This window comes from Tetrao urogallus, assembly GCF_951394365.1.
Source record: "Tetrao urogallus genome assembly, chromosome: 7".
Lineage (NCBI taxonomy): Eukaryota > Metazoa > Chordata > Aves > Galliformes > Phasianidae > Tetrao > Tetrao urogallus.
The window spans coordinates 24,501,870-24,524,373 of NC_136820.1; the positions used below are offsets into that span (position 1 = coordinate 24,501,870).

A 22,504-nucleotide genomic window follows, 5' to 3' on the forward strand; every position below is an offset into this window, starting at 1 on the left:
ATTTGATTCAACCTTGGTTATGCGTTACATACTACGTGAAATCATAGAATCATAGGGGTGGAAGGGACCTCTGGAGGTCATCAATTCCAACACCCCTGTTAAAGCAGGTTCTCTACAATAGGTTGAGCAGGAAAGCATCCAGACAAGTCTTGCATATCTCCAGCAGAGGAGACTTTACAACCTCTCTGCTCCGCTGCCCTTGGAGATGTTCTTCCTTGCATGTTTGTATGGAAATTCCTGCATTCCATTTTTTGCCTATTATCCCTTGCTCTAGCACTGCACACCACTGAAATGGGCCTGGCCCCATCCACTGACTCCTGCATTTTAGATATTTATAAACATGGATGAGATCTCTTCTCAGTCTTCTCTTCTTCAGGCTGAACAATCCCAGGTATCTCAGCTTTTCCTTGTACAGGACATGTTCCTGGCCTCTAGTAATCTTTGTGGCCATCCATTGAACTCCCTCTGGAATTTATCTGTCTTTTTTGAGCTGAGTAGCCCGGAATTGGGCACAGGATTCCAGCTGTTGCCTCACCGGCAGAGTAAAGAATCACCTTCGTCCAGCTGCTGGCCCTGCTTTTTTTAATGCACCCAAAGGAACCAAGGCTTTTTTGACTGTGAGGGCACATTGCTGGCTCATGACCAAACTGTTGACTGCCAGGACCCATAAGTCCTTTGCTGCAGTGCTACTTTCCAGCAGGTCGTCCCCTATCTGTACTGATTATAGAATCATAGAATCACCCAGGTTGGAAAAGACTTCCAAAATCATCTAGTCCAACCGTACACACATCACCAGTATTTCCCCACCAAACCACACTCCCGAGTAAGACACCTAAATGTCTCCTGAGCACCTCCAGGGATGGCAGACCAACCACCCCCCCCCCCCCCCCCGGGCAGCCCACCAGCACTCTGTTGACAGGAAAAATAAATCCCTTTCTCTGGACAAAAACCTAAACAAAACACTAAAATGCATTGCTGTATTTAAGAGTTGTAAGGACTGTACTATACAATAAAACAACAATCATTTTTAGTGCTGCTGTATCTGTGGACCGATGCAAAGGTTCTGCAAAAAAGCTGAAAATCTCAACATATACATCATTCTAATTCTTCACTCAGTATTACAACGAAAAATGATGAATTGGTCTGTGCTCCCAGTTGATAGGCTCTGCTGAAGTGTTTGATCCACCTTCTTTTTATAAAACACGTCCTATGTAGTCAGCACGCTATGCTTAGTGCATACTGCTGTGAAGGGCCAAGCCGAAAATTTTATAAGATGCTTCATACATAGTTCCTCTTAGATGTTTTTGTTTGTTAAGATTTGGAGAAGTTCACTTGCCCTTTCTCAGAACTAACATTGTAGAGCCGTATTTTATGGGTTTTATTACTTTTCTTCAGACATAAAGTTTATTGCAGAATACCTTTTGCACATCCATTTTAGATGCCAGTCTTATATAATTTAATACACTCTTAAGATTTGAATTTTTGTTTTTTTTAAAGAAAGCCAAGCCTGCAAGCTATATTCTATTATTTAAATACAGCTATTTGTGTTGCTGGAAATATTACCTGCAGTTCTCAGGAACTCTAGTGATGCAGCATTTTTTTATACTGACAATTTCTATTTCCTTATCAATATGCTCAAAATTCACAAAAAAGCTGTGCATGTTTTTTAACAAAAATGTGCATCTGATGCTTTCTGTGTAGCTAACCACTCTGTCTAGATGTACCAGTTTAATTTAGAGTTCTGTTTGTTTTGTCTTGTTACTTTTTAAATTCAAGCTATGGAATGACTGAACAGAAATAGAAGGCAGAGTACATATACTTTAAATATAATTTGAATGGCTTATTTTGTCTTAGTTTATATAAACTAGAAAATAACTAAGCTAAAATTACCAACTTTTATACTACAGTATAGCCCCAATTCTGCTAACATTGAAGTACTTCATTTTATCTCCTGTGAGTAGCTCCTTTGATTTCTATTTCTTACCTCAAAATCATACACCCTAAAATCTGTACTTATTTGTTTAGATTTAGGAAACCTTTTAAACCAGTGCAATTTTCAAGTCAACCAGTCTTTGCAGTTCCACAAATTTGTAGAAATCTGATCAATGATTCTAACGGACAGTATCCTTATTTACCATGTTTGACTTCCTTATCAAGTTTATGTCCTAAATTATTATGACTTTAAAGCAAAGAATGATCTCTTCCATTTGTCTCAGGAGCTGAAAAGCAGTGAGTAAGGATGAAGTTCAAAGAAATCTAAATCTGGTTTGTGCTTTTCTTTTTTTTTTTTCTTTTTTTTTTTTTTCCTTGCAAGTAAACTGCATTAGGAAAGAAAACAACAGCTGGTAGCATGGAGCTCTGATAGATTTTAAAAAGCAGGGGTGAAGTAATGATTAGAAATGCAATATGTAGCTGTAGTGTAAGAAGGAAAGCTGAAGGCTCCGAATAAGACAAATATAACTTAGGTAGAAGCACAGGGCTTACTTGATAGCTTAGAATTATCACCAATAAAGGTTCGTTCCTCACCAGTTCTGTGGTGGCAGAAAAGAATCCTACCAGACTGTTGCTAAATTTAACTATCGCTGTAGAATACGATTATCCAAAATTTACAAAGACAGCTTTCTTGGAGTGACTTTTGTGTATATCCTTGTGAAAAAGGAGATAGATCTATAGACATCCTCAAATGAGAATGTATATAATAACTGGCATAGAAGGCACTTGGAGAACCATTTTATGGATTTATTTTAAGCATGCTTTTGAAAAGATATTGATTTATTCTTGATTGCCCCTATTTTACACTGTAGTGTAGCACAAAGATTAAAAAATAAGTATTCGAAATGCAACATTCTAAAAGGTTAAACAGATGCCATGTGGCTACGTAAAACACAGATGTTTGAAGACTTATTTGCTGCTCATCCAACAAGACTTCAGATAGAATGACTTTTGGTCGCACAGCTCTATGCTGTGGAACAAAAAGAGGGCAGTATGCCTGGCTTTACTCTATCTCACCCATTTAGGTGCTACTCAGTGTAAAAAGTTTTGTATTTTTAAGGGCGAGGTGATAAGTAGTTATAGTTGTATAATTTATTATTTATATAGCCACCACGTGCATCTTCAATGCGGAGTTCTGATTTCTACTAAGTAAAGACCTTCTGTCACACTAAAATGCATTCTGAAGTCTCTGCAGAAGCTATTATAGAGCAGCGTTTTTAACCACAGCTGATGACTGTGTTCAGTTTTCAGGGGGAAAAAAAATGTTACCTAAAAATATATACTCTTGTATAGACCATTAATGCTATTTCCAGGTTTCTAAATAATGTGGCCTTTTAAAAGCAAAAGCTGCCAAAAAAATGCCATCCTCGCCTAGACAATAGAAAAGGACATACTGTTATTTAATACCTGTGAACTTGTTTCACAGAGAGAATAAGGCTTGATCCATGTGTTTCACATGTTTCATCTACCTGTTCTTTTACATGGTCTGCTCCTAAGAGCTAGCAGTTGAGCTGTAACCATCCTGTAGGAAATAAGGAAGCACAGCTTTCTGGATAGGAGGATGGATTACATGGAATTTGATTTGAGCGTTCTCAGAAAAGGAGACTAGAAAGTAGGAACAGCTGATGTTGGGTTTTGTATTTAAGGTGCTGTAGGGAATGCAGGTGGATTGGGTTGAATTTCAAGTAATTCAACTTCCTGAGCAATTCTGTGTGGTAAGTCACTAAAAGTCTTTTGAATACAGAAGATTAAATGTCTTGTCCCACCTAAGTACTTAAAGGGTAATGGTTTTTAAATTCTCCTTCTGCAGTGAAAATGAGGAATATTGAGACTTTGTTTATATTGTGGAGTTTTTTTTAATTGTGCTTTTTTGTTATTTTTTTGTTTTTCTTTATGTGAGTTGTATTTTTTTTTCTATTTATGTGAATGTCCATTGAGATGAGACAGGTTTTCATTTTGAAATTAAACACCTAAACATGACACCTAAACTGTAACATTTCTAGGGGAGCTTGTGTATGCATGATCTAGATGCCAATCTTCTGATTTCAGTAAATTGAGAACCAGTTAGGTCTCTCTGTGAAGCCTGGAGAGCAATTCTGCCTACTTAGCTCCAATGAATCACACCTTTAGTGTCATTTGGTTGATGTCTTTTGTTTCCAAGGGGTATACAGGTGGCAAGTTCAAAGGAATGCAAAGATGTTGACACACCTAAGTCTAATGTTAAACTGAATCACAGGTAAGCCAACTAATTCTTAGAAGTGGTCCTCTCTTAGAGAGAATCAGAAGGTAGTGAAACTTGAAAAGGATGAGGCTTCCTAAACTCATAAATCTTCGTTCAGTTCATTCAGTAAAAGAAGCTTTAAAGTCCTGTGTATCCCAGTCAGAGAGGCAGAGATGTTTAGTCCAGCTCCAATTTCATCAGACCTAAATATTTCTGGTGGAATTCTGAAGAAAACAGATCTTGCCAAAAAAAGATTTTCTCCTACACAGACTGTCTGATGTTTCTGCCATATCTTCATGTAAGAGTTGCTCACTGTTCCTTTGAAACATATGATTGCTTACCTTTTTTCCTTTGTTCCTTAAGCTACTTGCATCCTACTTGGGAATGGCATAAAGCATGGTGTTTTAGGGGAATGTGGAGGGGTTTTTTAGGCAAGAATTAAATAGCAGCATTGAGATACTTTGTTATTTCAGTGGAAGCTAGAATGTAAATATTGGGTAGAGGAAAAGATAAAATAATTACATATGCATCCCTACTTTACAAGGAAGTAAAACTGATTGATATGTTTGTTTCTAAAACAGTTACAACTGTGCATGTGAAGCAGCCAGTGAGGAATTCCTCCTTGCAAACCTGTCTTTGAACCTCTGAACTGCCTTAACAATGATCTCATTAATTTAAGTGCTACTCAGTGTCCTATTTGCTCTTACATACCCATGTTAGTGGGTAAGAGAAAGGAAAATTGTTTTATTCTTGTGACATTATTTAAAGATCAAATGTGAAAGTCTGTGACATTGCTCTGAGGCAGTAGGTCTATTATAGCATATGCAGAGAGTTGAGTTTTTTCTTTTCTTAACACAGTTTTGTTGATTTCTCTAGTACAACCAAGACTGGTAAATGCAGAACTGTTTATAGGCTTTATTTTTGTTCATGTTAAAAATCCTCTTCAGATTAATGAGTCATTGGTGCCTCAGCATCTGCTCCCTAGATTGGGGAGTTTGGGAAAGAAGCTGAAGGGGAAAATGAGGATAAAAATAAGTAAAATGTTAAAAGCAGAAATCTTTATGATGGGAAATAGATGGAAAGGATTTAAGAACTGTTACAGGAATGTTCAGTTAGTGGAACTAAATGACAAATTAAATGAAGATACTTTTTAGGTAAACTTTTTAAGAAACCAAACTGTTTTTATTGGTCTTACTAATTACTGTTTGTAAAACAGCATATATTAAAAAGCAAGTGTTATTTAAATTGGCTACTTCTATCATAGACAAGAAACTGTACCCTGTTACAAAAGAATATCATATAAACTGTTATCAGCCAGGTATCACACAGTTTTATAATAGCTGGCTTTTTACCAGGCTGTAGATTAACATCCTACAATTTGTCTCATTTCTATGACTTCAGGAGGAACATACTCTCATTTTCACATGAAGATCCTTTGGCACATTGATACAAAATAGATGCTGTCTGAGGTACAACTCAAGTCACTGAGTTCCTGCTGTATTCTAGTACTTAACACGGAACTTTGAGGCTCTTCAAATCATTGAAGATGCTGTTTTTATTATGGTTATAGCACTTTTTATTCATAGATTAGGATAAAATTCCTCTCTGTATGTTAGCAGGATTTACTGTTCTCTGGTATCTGTAGTGTGAGGAAGGTATGTGAAAAAGACAGTACAAATAATACAATGAAAGTAGGTTTCAAGGCTAACAACTGGAGAAGATAGGTTATAGATGAGTCTGACAGTTAGGATGTTTTCTGATTACTGTGTTTCTCTGGTAGTCCAGGAAACAGAGCAAATCCTTCCAATCTGGTTTTCTCTTGAAAACCTAGACAAATAACATTCTGATCAATAGTCTTACAAAATCAAGAAACAGTGCATGAACCTCTGCTGAATTTGTCATACTGTTTGTCTGCAAATATGTAAATAATAAATGATGTTCAGAAACATCAGTCCCTGTCTATACTGTGTGGGCTGACTAGTACTTATAGTACTTATATCTGGACTCCTGTACAAAGATTTCAATCAAAATGGAAAATTGGAGCTTGAGATAAGACTTGGTAATAAGTGGTGAAACACTCTGTGAGGAGAAATATATAATACAACAAAAATAGTTACAGAAAAGAGGAAATGTGTTTGTGATCAGAAACTTAGGAATGTAGAAATAACCATCCACTGTCAACCAAAAGGTCTACCTTGCCAGGTGTTCTTTCTGCAGTGCTTTCTACTGAACAGTATAAGAGAAGAGGGAAATATAATAATATTTGCATACTCATAGTGGACTTCAGTGGACAATTCTTCCACAAGTCTCTTAAACCATACAGATGTTAACATCCTGTTACAAATAGTTTAGCATCTTAACTACATATTGTGTAAAGAATCCTCTTGTTGTAGCTATAGGCTCCTATTTTCTTTTCACTAGTGTAAATTTTCCATAGGAAAGATGGTGAGTAGTCATTCCCTATTCATTCTTTTTGTAGCAAACATGATCTTAGAGAGCTCTATTATATCTCCCACATTTATTACCTTTCTTGGCTGGGGAATTTAAAAAAAATAATAATAATGTTCAGCATTCATAACAACATTCATTGAAATGCTATCAAACACTGTTCTGGCACTTCGTTCAATATGTATTGTAAACCCAAGACCTTATCGGTGAGAGCTCATCATTATTTGCAAAATTAGAATTATTTTTCTTTTTCCTCTGTGCATCTCTTTAGATTTATCGAAAGTTCATCTGCATTTTTGTAGCCCAGTCACTCAGTACTATGAGATCCTTTTGCCCATCACTGAAACTGATCCAAATGTTTCCCAGAGTGGGTTCTTGGGCAGATAGGAGAGCACAGCTGAAGGCAGAAGCAGAACTGAATGGGCAAGGGGGAAGGATGGTGGTGACAGCTGTTAGCAGCTGGGAGAAAACTGGCTACAGAGAATTGGGACGGGTAAGGTATACAGCAGAGACTGCAGAACTACTGTGTTGAAAAGTGCAAGCTGCTGTGCAAAACTGTATTGTGAAGCATGAGAGAAAAAGGAATCAAATACAGCTTCAGAGTGGTATCTGTAGAAATAATAAGTGTCAAACTGAGACAGTCTCAAAATGCTTCTTATTGATATAAGATTTTATGTGGTAAATTTTCAACGACTTGTAGTGTCATTGTAGATAATGTGAAAATTTTGTAACTGTGTGTTCTTCTGCACATCTTTGCTTATGCTGTATGCCATAAGAGATTAACACTTAGATTTGCTGTAAGTACAATTGGTAATGGGAAAAGGAAAAAATTGACAGAGATGTCTCTATTAAAATCATGCCAGTCACACATAAATCTCTTATGGATGTGCATCTCCACTGGCTATTTCCTTAACTTTGCGTATGATTCATTATAAAGCAGAACAGGAATTATGTGATTGTTAAGACAGAAGTGGAAAGAAAAGAAGAACATTAGAAAAAGTCATACATTCTTATTAATATATATTATGTGCTTCAGTGAAATCATTTTTACCTAAGTATAAAATTACCCAGATAATAGATTTATGAACAGTGAGGAAAAGATGGAAAATATGTTGTCTATTGGGAACTTATGTGAGAAAGACGGGACTTGATAAAAAAATATTCTTTATCTTGAATTGTGCAAAGCATTGAAATGTTTTTAGCAACACAATTTTTATTTATCAGTTATTTGGTATTTCTTTAATTAGATAAAATCCAATGTATCAGCACATTTTATTAGCAGTAACATAAAACACAGTCACCGTGACTTACAATTTGCTGTACATTTTACTTCTATTAGTCTTCATCATATGTTTCACAGGCTAGGACTCAACAAAACAGAAGCAGCAATTTCAGACAACTTAATAAGCTTTTCTAGGACCTGAGGAAAATCAGATGGGTGAGGTTAAAGGTACTTTTATTCCCAATTGCAGGGACAGGTTTCTGTAACTGTATTTCATTTGTTCCTTGGTGCAGAATTTTTATTTTTTGTCACACTGGGGACCAGCACTAGAGCTTGTATATTGTTATCTAAAATGCTTTGTGAAGATTCAAACTTTAATAACCTGTTAGCCAGAAGTTAACAAAAGCAACCAAAAGTAGTTTGCTGCCATAAATTTGACTTTTTTGTCCTGCCCATATTATTTCATGTTTCATTGCAAAAAAAAAATGAACACTGTCTGAAATAAAATAAATAATAATAAACCTTTCCTAGAGCTAAATTATTCTCCACTGTATGCTATGTGGATACCTATACTCTGATGTCTCTGGTACTACCTAGTATCAGTTTCAGAATATTGGAACAGATATTCAGGGTTTTTTTTGCCCAGATGCTTCTTGTGCTCCTGGTTTCGTTTTCAGACTTCGGATATGTGTGGTTTTACTTTGTCCTTTTTTAGGTTTATTTTCTTCCCTTTTCCATTGTATCATCATTTTTCTTTCATCACTGCAGAATTTCAGTGCCGTTTCAAATTAAGTTCCTATCTTATTCTCATTCTTTTCCTTTGATTCCTCATTTTCCCTGATGATGGTCTCCATTTATTTTTTTTCTACGTATACCTGTCAAACACTTTCTCCCCTTGGACTCTTCATGGTTTCTCCATGGTGGAAATATGTGTCTATCGCACATCCTCTTATTTGCAGTGCTCTCTGACATTTCTGATTCTCTGCAGAGAGTCTTTTACACATCTTTTTTCACATTTCCATGGAACAGAGGATAGAAGAGTGATCAAGGGAGATAAAAGATCCAGAGAGTCATGTAGCCACTGGACACCTTCTAGAAATGTGGTGAATGGGATGATAAGCATTCTCTCTTTGGAATTCTTTCACCTGTGTTGTTTCTTTCCCCAGTGAATTTTTTTTTTTTTAGTTACATTCTGTACACTATTGTTCATAAACACTACTCTTAGGATGAAAACTTTATGTTAAGAGATTATGCAAGTTTATGATACAGGCTGATGTCAGCCCTTGATGTTTTCTGGTAAACAAACATTCCATCTGCAACGTAATTGCAGTAGTTTAATAAAAATATTTTCAGCAGGCAGGCTTTTGGGGAACCAGTATAGTTTATGAAGGAAACAAAGTGCTGTGTGTTCAGGAACAGGTATTTCTGCATAGATTTTTGATAGGGATTGATTTCTAACAGTGCACTTTTTATGAAATGTAGCTTTTCAAGGAGTTGGTCACAGGATAGTTAAATTCTTTATGTATTTTACACAGATGGCCAGAGGTATATTACGCCAAGGCCATCTTTATGATAAATTTAAAATCTCTGCTTTGAAAGTGTAGCAGTATCAAAGTAGTTCTAAGTCTATATTGTCAAACACAATTAATATAAGTAAACATATATGTTTTCCTTCAGTTGTTTTTAAAAACTGGTCCAGGCATTTCAACTGAAATTTTATAAAAATTTGTAAAAACTTCAATTATGTGTTTCCCAGTGTAGAAATTGAAGCTTGACACTGCATAATTAAAAAAATGGAAATAAATATGCAGTAGGTATATGAATAAGAAATGCAAATAGACACTGTCATAAACTTAAAAATGTAACAATGAGTGATTGCCCCAATCTCTGAATCTCTGGTAAATGCAGGATATGGCTGGGGTTTTTTTGGTATTAAAAGATATTCTTTTTTTAATTGTCTCAGCTCCCATCTTAGCATTCTATTGCTGAACTATTGTTCCACACATTCTGATAGTGTACTCATTGTAATTAAGTATATGTGCTCTTCAGGTGCAGAATAAAGTATTTATGACTTCCATATTTAGATACAGGACAATTTTTCAATTATATGCCCCATAATTGCTTAATCAGAAAGGTTATATAAAATAGTTTTAGCAGTAGGGGGGTTTTTGATTAACTGATAATGGAGCAAGCCCATATCACGGTTTATTTTGATCATTTTGCCTTGATTACCAAGCCTTACCTTGAACTTTTTGAAGAAACATCTCCAAGTTTTTAAGTCTGATACTTATCTGCAGTGCAGAAGTGCTGTAAGAAAGAGCAGTATTAGCCCTTCCATTCTCTTTTGCTGATTTGTTTCATCCCTGTCTAAGAAGCTCATTCCACTTAACAGAAAATTGACTAGTACTTTACTGTGTGGAACACTGCCAGCAAAGAAAGTATTTAGGCTCTTGAAGGAAATTTGGTTTTGTTTATGCATCCATAGACAGTATATATTTTGACATACTGTAATCCAATAGCAGCATTAGATGGGATTGGGTCAGCCTTTAATCATGATTGATGTTTTATTTATATTGTATTTTCAAACAAGAAGATGTTTAAGAGTTTAGCTATGCACTTTGAAGCATACACAAAAACACTTTCCTGTAAAATAATCTATTCCTTTTCCTATTCCTAACACAAAAAGTAATGTAAAGTGCTATTGTATAGCATTTTTTTTAACTGAAATAGGCTACATCTTTTAGTGAAAATTGGAACAATTAAAAATAATCATCTGCTCTAGGACAGAGAAGTAGACATGACTATATCCCTTGAAGTACTTACTATAAAAATAACAACTAATCTTGTTTAAGGAAAGTTTACTATAATTTGTCTTGATTTCTTTACAGTTCACTCTGCTTTGTATGTGTAAGAAAAGATTAACTACAATTTTCTGTTCAATAAAATTGTAGTTCATTTGAATAAAATTACTGGTAAAGGGAGTTGGTAAATAGTTCAGAAAATAATTTCTATCTATATATATCTTTGTATTGGAAAATTTGATAGAGATTTAGTTAACTAAGGAAAGGACAACAGGCTCACTATGCTACAGTTTTCTACTTAAACTCTTACAGGGTGCATTACAATGACAAGAAATACATCTGCCATCAAAAACTCACATGATGAATGCACTTAATCTTCTGTCATCTTATTCTACAAGATTTTGATTTATAGATATACACTTTCTAGTAAACCACTGTTGGTGCTAAGTTTTGATTTTTCTATACACAAAATACATTAATTTGAAACCTTAGATTCTGAACAGTGCCAAGATACTGTCTGTCTGTTTTATCTCTGTGCAAGTCAGAAGCTGGTATAAAATAGGCTTTCCAAAAAAGAAAAGATCATAGAATCATGTATTGCCTTGGGTTGGAAGGTAAAGTTTCAAGCTCCATGCTATGGCCCGGCTTGTCACCCAATCGATCAGGCTGCCCAGCATCTCATCCAACTGGCCTTGAACATCTCCAGGGATAGGATGTCCACAGCTTATGTGGGTAGCCTGTGCCAGTGCCTCACTACCCTCTGAGTGAAAAATGTCCTCCTAATATCTAATATAAATCTCTCCTATTTTAGTTTAAAGCCATTCCTTTTTGCTGTCAGACCACGTAAAAAGTCAGTCCCCGTTCTGATTAGAAGCTCCTTTTAAGTACTGGAATGCCACATGAAAGTCTCCCAAGAGCCTTCTCTTTTCCAACACGAGCCCAGCTCCCTCAACTTTTCTTCATAGGAGAGGCGCTCCAGCCTTCGTGTTCATGGTTTTATCTGGTTTTGCACTATCTGTTCCATGTCTTTCTTGTGCTGGAGGCCCCAGGCCTGGACATGGTACACCAGATGGGGCCTTACAAGTGCTGAGAATGACCATCACCTCCCTCATTCTTCTGGCCTTCTCTCATTTGTTGCAGCCAAAGATACTGCTGGCCTTCCAGGCTGCAAGTGCACACTGCTGGTTCATGTCAAGCTTTTCATTCACCGGAACTTTTAAGTCCTTCCTACTGGGGCTGCTTTCAATGAGTTCATCTCCCAGTCTGCACACGTATCTGGGATTGCAGCACCTTGCACTTGGTATTTTGAATCTCATTAGGTTCATGTGGTTTCACTTTTCCCATATCCCTTTGGATGGGATCACTTCCTTCTGCTATAATCAGCCACATCACTCAGCTTAGTGTCATCAGTAAACTTGCTGGGGATGCGCTTGACCAGTTATCTAGGTAATTGATAAAGATGTTGAGGAGCACTGGCCCCAAGATGGACCCCTGGAGGACACCACTCATAACTGGCCTCCACCTGGACATGTGGCCTCCACCTCAACCATGTGTCTATGGCCATCCAACCAATTCCTTATCTACTGAATAGGTCACCCTTCAAATGCGTGTCTCTAATTTACAGGTAATAAAAGATACTTTATTTGTGATTTTTTTTTTTTTTTTAAAAAAACAAAGGCATGAGGAAATGCTCTCAAAGTAGCTGGTATAAAATAGTATCATAATAATAACAGTGTTTTTCTGAAATCTTAAATCAGTTTTTTTTCTATTGTCTCATTATTCATCGTTCTTATTAGAAAGTAACAGGAAAATAGCAGCATCCAGATTTTTCAAACTGACCCAACAGTACTTTGTTCACCCTTGTTTAGGTATATGAAATACACATCTTTGTAATGTACATTCATGTAAATAGAGCACTGCTAAAAAATCTGCAGGTGTAGGAGGAACATACATAAGATCAGTTTCATTTGCAGTCTCTTGTGTGCAAGCTGAGTTGGACCTGGGCTCTTCTGTTGGATGGAGCTATTTTGAGAATTTTGTTTACCCTAGAGCAGAATGGACAGAATCCATCCTCAGAAGCTGTTTCCAAACATACACAGATTTTCTGTGCAAAAACTTTTGAAATATTGGGTCTTTTTTTTTTTTTTTTTTTTTTTTTTAATTGAAATGTGTCCTTTTCTCTCTTATTATTGCCCTTTCTAATTATTCATATGTCTCCCACCTCAGGTTGCACATCCTTGCACGTCTCTGGAAATGACCAGGAATTAAGTCTCATACTAATGGGTCTCTGGGATTATCCACTACTGCCGTGCCCCTTTCCCCTCTGTGTAAAAGCCATTAGGGAGATTTTAAGAGTGAGTCTTATATGAGTCTAATATTTATGAGTCTTATATTTATACGATGAGTCTTATATTTATACAATCCAAAATACATATAAAAGGTAGAATTAGTACTTTTGCTGGCGTATTTGTTGACCATCCATGTCTGCATTTCACTTTTTGCTTCTGCCTTAAGCAAACTCAGTTATTTTCAAGTTTCAAACATACTGCACTGTGTATTGGAGAACAATTTATAAAGGTGAGTGCACTGTGTTCATATCTGATTCCTGATGAATAATGAATTCTGAAATAATTAATTCTGATCCGGTCTTTTTATATATTTATTTATTTATTTATTTATTTATTTATTTTATTTCGCTTTTCATTTTGTTACAGAATAATTGTCTATGATAGTTAAACAAAACCACAAGTACTTATTTGAAATGTTACTGCTGGTGTCCTGATTGATCTGCATGCAATAAATCTGGTAAAACAGAAATGTAGCCTTTATGTATTTGAGGAGAAAAAAATTGTAATCTCTACCTGCTGTTATGATAAACTAAGTAATTTACTAGTATTTATGAGGGCTGCTCTGAAAGTAATGCCTCCTATTTTACTATGTTGGCCCACATTGTCAAAGATAGATGTTAGTGGCATGGCAGAAGAGGTTCAACCTTCCCGCTTGTAATCCATTACATTTGTTGCTGTGTGATAGATGGCAGCAGAAGGGCAGTCTGACAGAATGGCGTCTGACATGAAAGTGCGGATGAAACAAAGGTGTGGAATTCATTTCCTCCCTGCGGAGCAAATTGCATCTGTTGATATTCATCAACAGTTACTGAATGTTTGGATGACTGAACAGTGATGTGAGTGCAGTACAGGTGGTGTGTTTAAGCAGCAGCACTATCATAGCAGCTGTGAAACATTGGATCACTTCTACTGGTACAGACTTTTATAAGCATGGCATGCAGGCTCTTGTTCTTTGCTGGTGAAAATGTGTAGCTATTGTAGGTGACTGTGTTTGTAACTAAAAATTTGCTCTATCAAGTAGAGTTATTGTACTCTTTCTAGCTGTTGTAGTTTCCATGGAAATAAATAGGAGGCATTACTTTTGAAGCAACCTACACCTATGCTGTTTTTTTTTCTGTTGAATCTATTAATGAATTCCAAAATGCAGATTCCATCACCTTTTTAAAACGTGTTTACAAGTTAATTATCTGGTACTACACCTCTCCTACTGCAAAATGTCTAACGATTGTTAGATCTTGAATTTTTATTTTCTTCAAATATCTCATCTATCATCATGAGCAATTTACCTTTAGCTAAGGTAAGGCAAGCTACATTTTTGTCCTGGCTCTTCTCCACAGTGGGAGTGCCCTGCTTGCATACTTAGTGCTCTGTGGGATAGAGATTTTAGCCTTCAATCAGAAATCATATAGTAGGTGTAAGACATGAAATAAAATCGATACATTTTTCTGAAGCATGTCACTAGTTAAGTGACAAAAAATATTCTGATAGTCACTGAAAAAGAAAAGTCAAAGGTACATTTGAACCTGTCAGTTCAACACATTCTTGTTATCCCTTTAGGGGATATCATACAGCTTGACACCAACATTTAAGCTTTGAAAATTATGAGCTCATCTATTTCAAATGGGATGTCACATGTTCCCAAGCCTTTGCCATTACTTATAATGGAAGACAGGATGATCAGTTTTGTTCACGTATTGATAGTGAATAAGATCTTTTTTCTTTTCTTTTCTTTTCTTTTTTTTTTTTTTTTTTTTGTTTCAGAATGAAGAACAAATTTTGGTATTTTGAATTTGGCACTTCGGAAACTTTCTCAGCCACCTGTAAGAAGCTGCATGAATCTGTAGAAATAGAAGTAAGAAGCTAATTGTTGCCTTTATCCTTTAAATGTCACTAGTTTGGCTGAAATGCAGGGAGCAAGGGTGCAGAGTGCCTGAATCCAACAAGGCAATTCAGTGCACATCTTTTCGACCCTATATTCCAAAATATTATTTTTATCATGTCTATTTGTGGTGTAGCCCTGAACACTGGAAACTGAACACCATCAAAGTTCAGTTTGATGATTAGTGAAGTCTTAATACAGTAGACAAGGTCAAGAGGTGAAATATAACATTAAAAATCAATAGGGAGTGTGGCTAGGTCAGATGGAAAAAAATGAAAGACTGTTGGAGGGAGTGAAAGCTGCTGCAGGATTAAAATAAAAATAAAAAAAAAACTTATTATTTCTAGATCCCAAGTTTTTATAACCTTTAAAACTCAGTTCCCTAAAATTGTACTTACTTTCCTGAATAAAGGTTAAAGAATATATATATTTTTTGAATCGCTCCCCTTCATTAAATAGCTTTTCCCTCTGCACCAGAGGTCATTGTTCCATTATACATTGAACATTAACTGCAAAGACACAGGATAGTTACAGACAAAATAGGAATTTAAAATAATGTGCCACTACTACTTCGGATGATAGAATAATTGGCTACATTACATAAGCTGTTTGGGGGGGCTGATATTTATAAGTACATGAAAATTGTGAAATGAGTGCATGTGGAAATCTAATAATTTAAGTTAAATAATGGAATTTTGTCTTAAGAAGTTTGAGGTGCTTTTACTGACAGTAATGAGAAACTGCTGATGTCATTGGAGTATTTTTATTGTAGTATGAAGCGCTTGGAGAGGTATGGTAAGAGTATGAGTGTCAACTCCAAGCCTACTGAAGGATACAGTCTGAAATGATGTGAAGGGACCATGGATCACGTGGTAAAACAATAGCAAATACTGAGACTGAAACTGCAAGGCCTGTGGTGCCATATTTTTATGTTAGGCTGTTAATTTCTTTATGAAAGGGAAATGTCCCATACATCCTTCCTTAAAATTAAAAAATAAAAATATATTGATTTCCAAGACAGTGCTTCACACGTTTGAGTTTAAATACAGGTAGCCTATAAATATTTATAAATATTTGATTAATTATTGGAATTAGTGCTTACCTTGTTTGTTTTATTTTGAATATATTGCATGTTAAACATGTCCTTTAGGTAAATAATAATTTTGTTGGCTTTCCCAAGAAAATATTTTCTATTCAGCAAAAATCTTATATAGACTGATGCAATCTTCTTAAAACATCTTATTGTAACCATTAAAATGTAAACATCCCAAAGTAAACAGATACTCATACAAGTTTGTGATTATTACTAATTCATATTAGTAACGCTATTATTACCAAAATTAATACCATTGTCAGTGTATAAAATGTTTGTCAATATCCACCTTCTTGATTGTGGCCATTCTCATTTTTCAAAGAAAATAATAGAAACATAGAATTACTCAGGTTGGAAAAGACCTTGAAGATCATCAAGTCCAACCACGACCTAAGCATACTACCCTAACAACCCTCCACTAAATCATGTCCCTGAGCACCACATCCAAGTGGTTTTTAAACACATCCAGGTATGGTGATCAACCATCTTCCTGTGGAGCCTATTCCAGTGCTTAGCCACCCTTTCTATAAAGAATTTTTGCCTGATATCCAACCTAAACTTACCATGGCACAACTTGAGGCCATTTCCTATTGTCCTGTCACCAGTGAGAAGAGACCAATCCCACTCTGCCTGCAATCAGATATTGGAAGAGAGCAATAAGGTCTCTCCTCAGCTTCTTCTTCTCCAGCCTAAACAGCCTACGTTTTCCTACTATTAGAAGCAAAAATCATATAGTATCTAAAATGTTTGCACAAGAATTGGTAGGAGGTAGTTATTTACAGTTATTGCTATGAGTAAATTACATTTAAATGAACGGTATGCTTGTGTCTCATTTGTATTTTATATAATTTTGAGAGTTGTGCTGTTCTCATCTGTTTATTTTGGTGTGTCGTTTTTTTCCCCTTCTTCCCCACACCTGGGGATGTTACTACAAATGAGACTTTGGTGTATAATAACTCATTTCGATCTGAATAAAATCCACAAAGAAGACATTTGCTCTACAGCCAAATTCTGAATGAACAAAACCCTTGAGGATTAAGATCTGTATCTCTAAGCTGGGAGAAAATGATCAAACATTCTGTGAGCGAATATTTGTTCTACCATGTATTTGATTTCTAACACAATTGAGCTTGGCTTTCCTGCTGTACAGTCATTTATTTTAAGTTCTGCATTTTTCTTCTGTTTGAGATAGAGAACACAATTTTAAACTCAGTATAGTAAATCCTGTGCTTAGGTTACATGGTAACCTAGGAAAGTATATGCTAAAGCATTACCCAAAATAAGAGGTGCTTTTAGTTCTAAATTGTGATCCAAAATTTCAGAAGAGAAACATAGATTCCAAAGGGAAAAAAAAAAAGATTAATGACGTACACTATATTTCCACGTTAAAAAAGAAAAAAAAAGTAAGAAAAGTGGTACGTAAAGGATATTTAATGAGATCAGTCATACATCTAGCGTAAGTGGGGTACATACCTGCTGTAAAACCATTGTGCAAGCAGAGAAGCCTGCTTATACCACCTGGTGTTAATAGGTGGGAGAAGGGTAAAATGGTTATGTAGCCTTGCATAATATTGCACTTGGTTACAATGAATATTTTCTCAACATAGGAATGATCTGGACATTTTTGGTGTAATGAATAAAGTATAAAAGATAACGCCAGAGTAGGGACTGAAGTCAGGAAAGAAAATCAAAAGAAAAAAAGAATAGGAACACTAATGTTTATTTCTAATCTGAGTAGGCATGCTCTGTATTTTATTTTTAACAGCATCATTGCATTATTTGAAATAATATTGTTGATAATTATGACGCTAATAATAATAAAAGGAGCGGAGCACATTGAGTTTTGTTGTTGTAGTTTATGAATGTGTTAAGACAATGCAGAGCTACCTGTAGTGCAAACTTCTTGCCTGTGTGTGAACAAAAGAAATCCTCCATTTGCTAATACAGAAAGTTGCCCGTCACTGTGGGATTCAGAGGCCTACTAAAATAATTGTCTTAGTGTACTACCTGCTGTGTTCTATATTGAGTGAAAATGGAAGCCAGACTCTGCACCATCCTATTTCACAATTCTTCTTTTATTTAAATAATTCCAGTCAGTTTAGGGGACGCCAGACCTTTATAAATTAACAGCAGGGAAATACCAAAGGTGTCAGATTGCATATTTATCATCTTTCTCGTGTAATACTTAAATATGTATTAAGAAGTGACTGACATAAATTAGGCAGATTTCAGAAGCCACAGGCCGTGGCTTGTAGAGGACCCCCTTCTGCTTGACATTTCATCCTTGTCAAAGATCAAATTATTTTAATTTAGGCTGCAAATTATAAGGAATGAAGACTTCTTTGTGGGAATTCCCTGTGGTAATCTGACTTTTGTTGTTACTGCTGCTTGTCAGTGTGCAAAAGATATAATATGCATGCAAATAAGGTTAAAAAATATGTACTATCTAATTATCCAGCCAGTACATTCCACTTGAAGACAGTGGGAGGCCTGACACACAGTATGTGTTTGATTCATTGAGGCCTGCAGGGTATTTACACAAGATTACTTTTAATTATGAAATTAATATCTGTTTATCTAGAATGTATAGGAGTAAGTGAGAGTATACATGAGCAGAATTTTTAGCAAAATAAATGATCTCAAAATTTAATACGTATAAAATATTGGTAGAAGAAAACTCCGTGAATTTAATTCCAAAATAATGGTGAAGATCTTTATTGTCACAAAAACGTAATTTAAAAGTTATACTTATAGTTGTTGCCATAACTGCCAGCTCATTTCCAGATATGTCTTTTCACATTGAAGGTTTCCTTCTATGCACGTAATCCACAGGTGTGAAATTTAATTCTTGAAGACCAAATATGAAATGGAAACCTTAATGTCAAAATGGCTTGCTCTTCAGATTTACAGTGTTGTTAGAAAGATTAGGAAGATGTAGAGTATGTGTTATAATACAGTTTTGTTTTGTGACCTGAGAAACTTTCAGGGTAAATGAATAATTTTGCACAGTTATTTTTGAGTTCTACTTTCTGTTTCTTCAAAGCTTTGATAGTGGTTTAGATAAATGGAGAGGAAAAAGTGCCAGTGACCCACAGAGCAGCAAGCTGCATAATGTCAGTGGACTGTTACTGAACCATGGTTAATTATTTTTCCAGTTTTCTTCCTGATTATTATGTATTGGAATTACAAAAGAAGAGCCTTAATCAATTTTGAGTGCATGGCTGAACCCCTACTGGCTTGCAGAACATTGCAGGAGTAGGATTGTTTCTAAGATATTCTCTTTTATGCAATAATGTGTATGTAGCTCATAAGGATGTCTTTGTGCTCTAAGTAACTAACATGAGGAACAAAGCTAATCAACCTTTAGCTGAGATGCAAGTTATGTACTGATCCTGGGACCTTTGCCCACTTCAGTGAATTAGTAAGTAGAACTGGATGTTTTACCTTCCATGCACAGGTTCAACTGTGGTTGGTCCCATGTTCCTGAATTCCTCTTTTGTCTAAATGTTCAGGAAATACTGAAAAACCTCAATGAGCATTCCAAAGATGGACATGTTTTCCTTCGACATTGATATATATTTCAGAGAACTAGTGTAACTACTCTGGTGGAGGTCCTGGGTTGAGAGATGCAGTACCTGGATCAACATTTTGTTACTCTTACCTCTTACTATGGGTTAGTAGGCAGGCATAGCTCTACACTAATGTACTGATTGTGCCTTTGGATTGAAACTAATATCTGTGTGGTGCTCTCAGGGCCTGCTTGGACCTTGTATGCAGGGGATAGTTATTGCTGTAGTAAATTTTGCAGTGTAAATTTTTGTCTGCTAATAGCTGGAATGTAGCTACAAATGTATTTCAATTATGGCAGTGTATCAGGTAATAAGATGGCTGTAGCAAGTAGTCTCATATTTAATCAAGCAATCAGGGGTTGAATAGGAGCCATGATTTTCTGCTCAATGAGGATCTGTCCTTACCTAATACACCTAATGTGTCTTTTACAAATATAAATAAATATTTTAGGTATAAACATTGAATAAACCATTAACAGTGATAAATTGCTGAAGAAGAATGTCTGATTGATAGAACATTCTGATTTTTCTTTCTCTTTTACTGCTCTTTTTCTCTCTCTTCTTCATTTTTTTTCTCCTTCCCTTCCTCCCCCGCTTTCTTTTTTCCATGCTAATCAGTGTGATGGGATTCAGCTAGACTTGATCAATATTTCTCTGGAAGGAATTGCCATTCTGAACATCCCAAGCATGCATGGTGGATCAAATCTGTGGGGGGAGACAAAGAAAAGACGCAGCCATCGTCGGACAGAAAAGAAGAGATCAGATAAAAGAACCACAGTCACAGATGCGAAGGAACTGAAGTTTGTATGCCAAGGTATGCTTAAAGAGTAATATTGGCCATCTAGCTCTATACAGTCAACTCAATTGTATAATTGCCTTTGCATTGCTTCTTGTCAAGAGAAAGGATAGACAGCTCTTAATTTATTTTCTTGTGCTTTTAGTTTTTCTGATGTGAAGCACTGGAGCACAGGCGTAAACAGAGACATGCTGACATTACAATCTATAAACTTGCAAATGTACTTTTTTAGATGGGATGCTACCTGTTTAGCAGACTAAGCATACCATGTGGCACTGTTTTCTACTAGTCTAAAAGTGCCTGGATTTTTGGGGAGTCAGAAAATGCTTACTGAGCATTTTAAATGCTTATAAATATCAGCATGCATAAATCTTGGGAATAATCATGCCTTGTTTCTAACAAACTGTCCTGAGGCTGTTGAAAATTACTTCATGGTAACAAGAGCAAGCTACTTCTGTGTTACCATACTGTGATGCTGCGTGCAATTCTTCATTGAATATGCCATTGGTTGTTTGCATGAGTGTCATACTTCCTTTTAGGACTCATTATTTTCCTGGTGATTATGAGAATTTGCTCTTTATATTTTAATATATATATATGTATGTGTGTATTATTAGTATTATACATATTTTGAGAAACCCTTACAGTAAATAGTAATCTGTTCTACTTCACAGAATCTGAACACCAGGAGTTTTAACACATCATTATATGTCACAAATCGTGGTGCTTTAAAAACAATGTTCTGCTCACACTGAGGGATGAACAGACCAGACTTCAAAAACTTTTTTTTTTTCCACCTTCTTTACTTCTTATTCTATGGAAGTAGTATCACCTACTTCTGTGGTTCTGGCAACCTTAGACTTAATAAAGGTCAGGACTTTAACTGCCTGATTTTACCATGGTTCTTTTACTGGTTTTGGATATCCTATTTTCTATATTTCCTCAGAAGCAATTCTTAAATCACTAGTTATATCTTAATTAATATGCAGTGTGATTTGAATCTAGCAAGCTTACCTGGATGACAAATGTTTGGGAATAAAGTAATTTTGGCTTCGAGCTTGCAACATGTGTGAGGACCCAAGATCTGCTGTGTGTTTCAGAAGTTTTAGGAACTAAGTGATAGATGAAGAAGTGATAGATATACAATAAATATGATGGATGGAACATCCTTCATTCCAGTTCGTGCCCACTGTCCCTTGTCTTGTCAATGGCACCAGTGAAAAAAACTTGGCTGCATCCTTCTGACAACTTCCCCTTAGATATTTATAAGCATTGATAAGATCACCTCTTAGTCTTCTCTCCTCCAGGCTGAACAATCCCAGGGCTCTCAGCATTTCTTCATACAGGAGGTGCTCTGGGCCCCTAATAATCTTTGCAGCCATTCGCTGGACTCTCTTTAGAAAAGTCTTTGTTAAACTGAGGAGCCCAGGATGGCACACAGTACTTCAGATGTAGCTTCACCACAGCAGAGGTAGAGGGGGAGAAAAACTTCCTTTGACCTGCTGGCCACATTCTTTTTAATGCACCCCCAGGATACCATGGACCTCCTTGGCCAAAGGGGTACACTGACGGCTCATGTTCAACCCACTGTCCACCAGAACATGCACAGAGCTCCTTTTCAGCAGGTCAGCCCCTATCCTGTACTAATGCATGCAGTTATTCCTGCCTATGTATAGGACCCTACACTTGCCCTGCCTGCAATATTCCCTAAGGTAAGGAACCATAAGGCTCTTCTCCGCCCAGCTCTCCAGCCTGTCCAAGTCTTGCTCAATGACAGCACAGCCTTCTGGTGTGTCAGCCACTCTGCACAGCTTCGTATCATCAGCAAACTTGCTGAGGGTGCACTCAGTCCCTTCATCCAGGTCACTGATGAAGATGCTAAATAAGACCAGACCCAGCACTGACCTCTGGGGAACACCACTAGATACAGGCCTCCAAGTAGAAAGTATGCTACTGATCATAACCCTCTAAGCTCTTCCAGTCAACCATTCTCAGTGCACCTAACTGTACACTCATCTATCACTTACTTCCTAAAACTGCTAAAACACACAGCAGATTTTGGGTCCTCACACATGTTGCAAGCTTGAAGCCAAAATTACTTTATTCCCAATAAAATTTATTTACTTTATGGGTGA

The 22,504-nt window shown here is 36.2% G+C and overlaps 1 protein-coding gene across 4 annotated transcripts in view; it reads left to right on the forward strand.

Annotated features, from left to right (window-relative positions):
• DGKB (diacylglycerol kinase beta) overlaps positions 1 to 22,504 on the forward strand; it is a gene marked incomplete at both ends in the record, with an annotated part of 296,833 nt that overhangs the window by 203,061 nt on the left and 71,268 nt on the right. For all 4 annotated transcript variants that reach the window (XM_079538393.1, XM_079538395.1, XM_079538394.1 and 1 more), the window contains 2 exons: positions 14,794 to 14,884; positions 20,192 to 20,387. In XM_079538393.1, the coding sequence (XP_079394519.1) occupies positions 14,794 to 14,884; positions 20,192 to 20,387 (287 nt within the window). The remainder of the gene's footprint in view (positions 1 to 14,793; positions 14,885 to 20,191; positions 20,388 to 22,504) is intronic.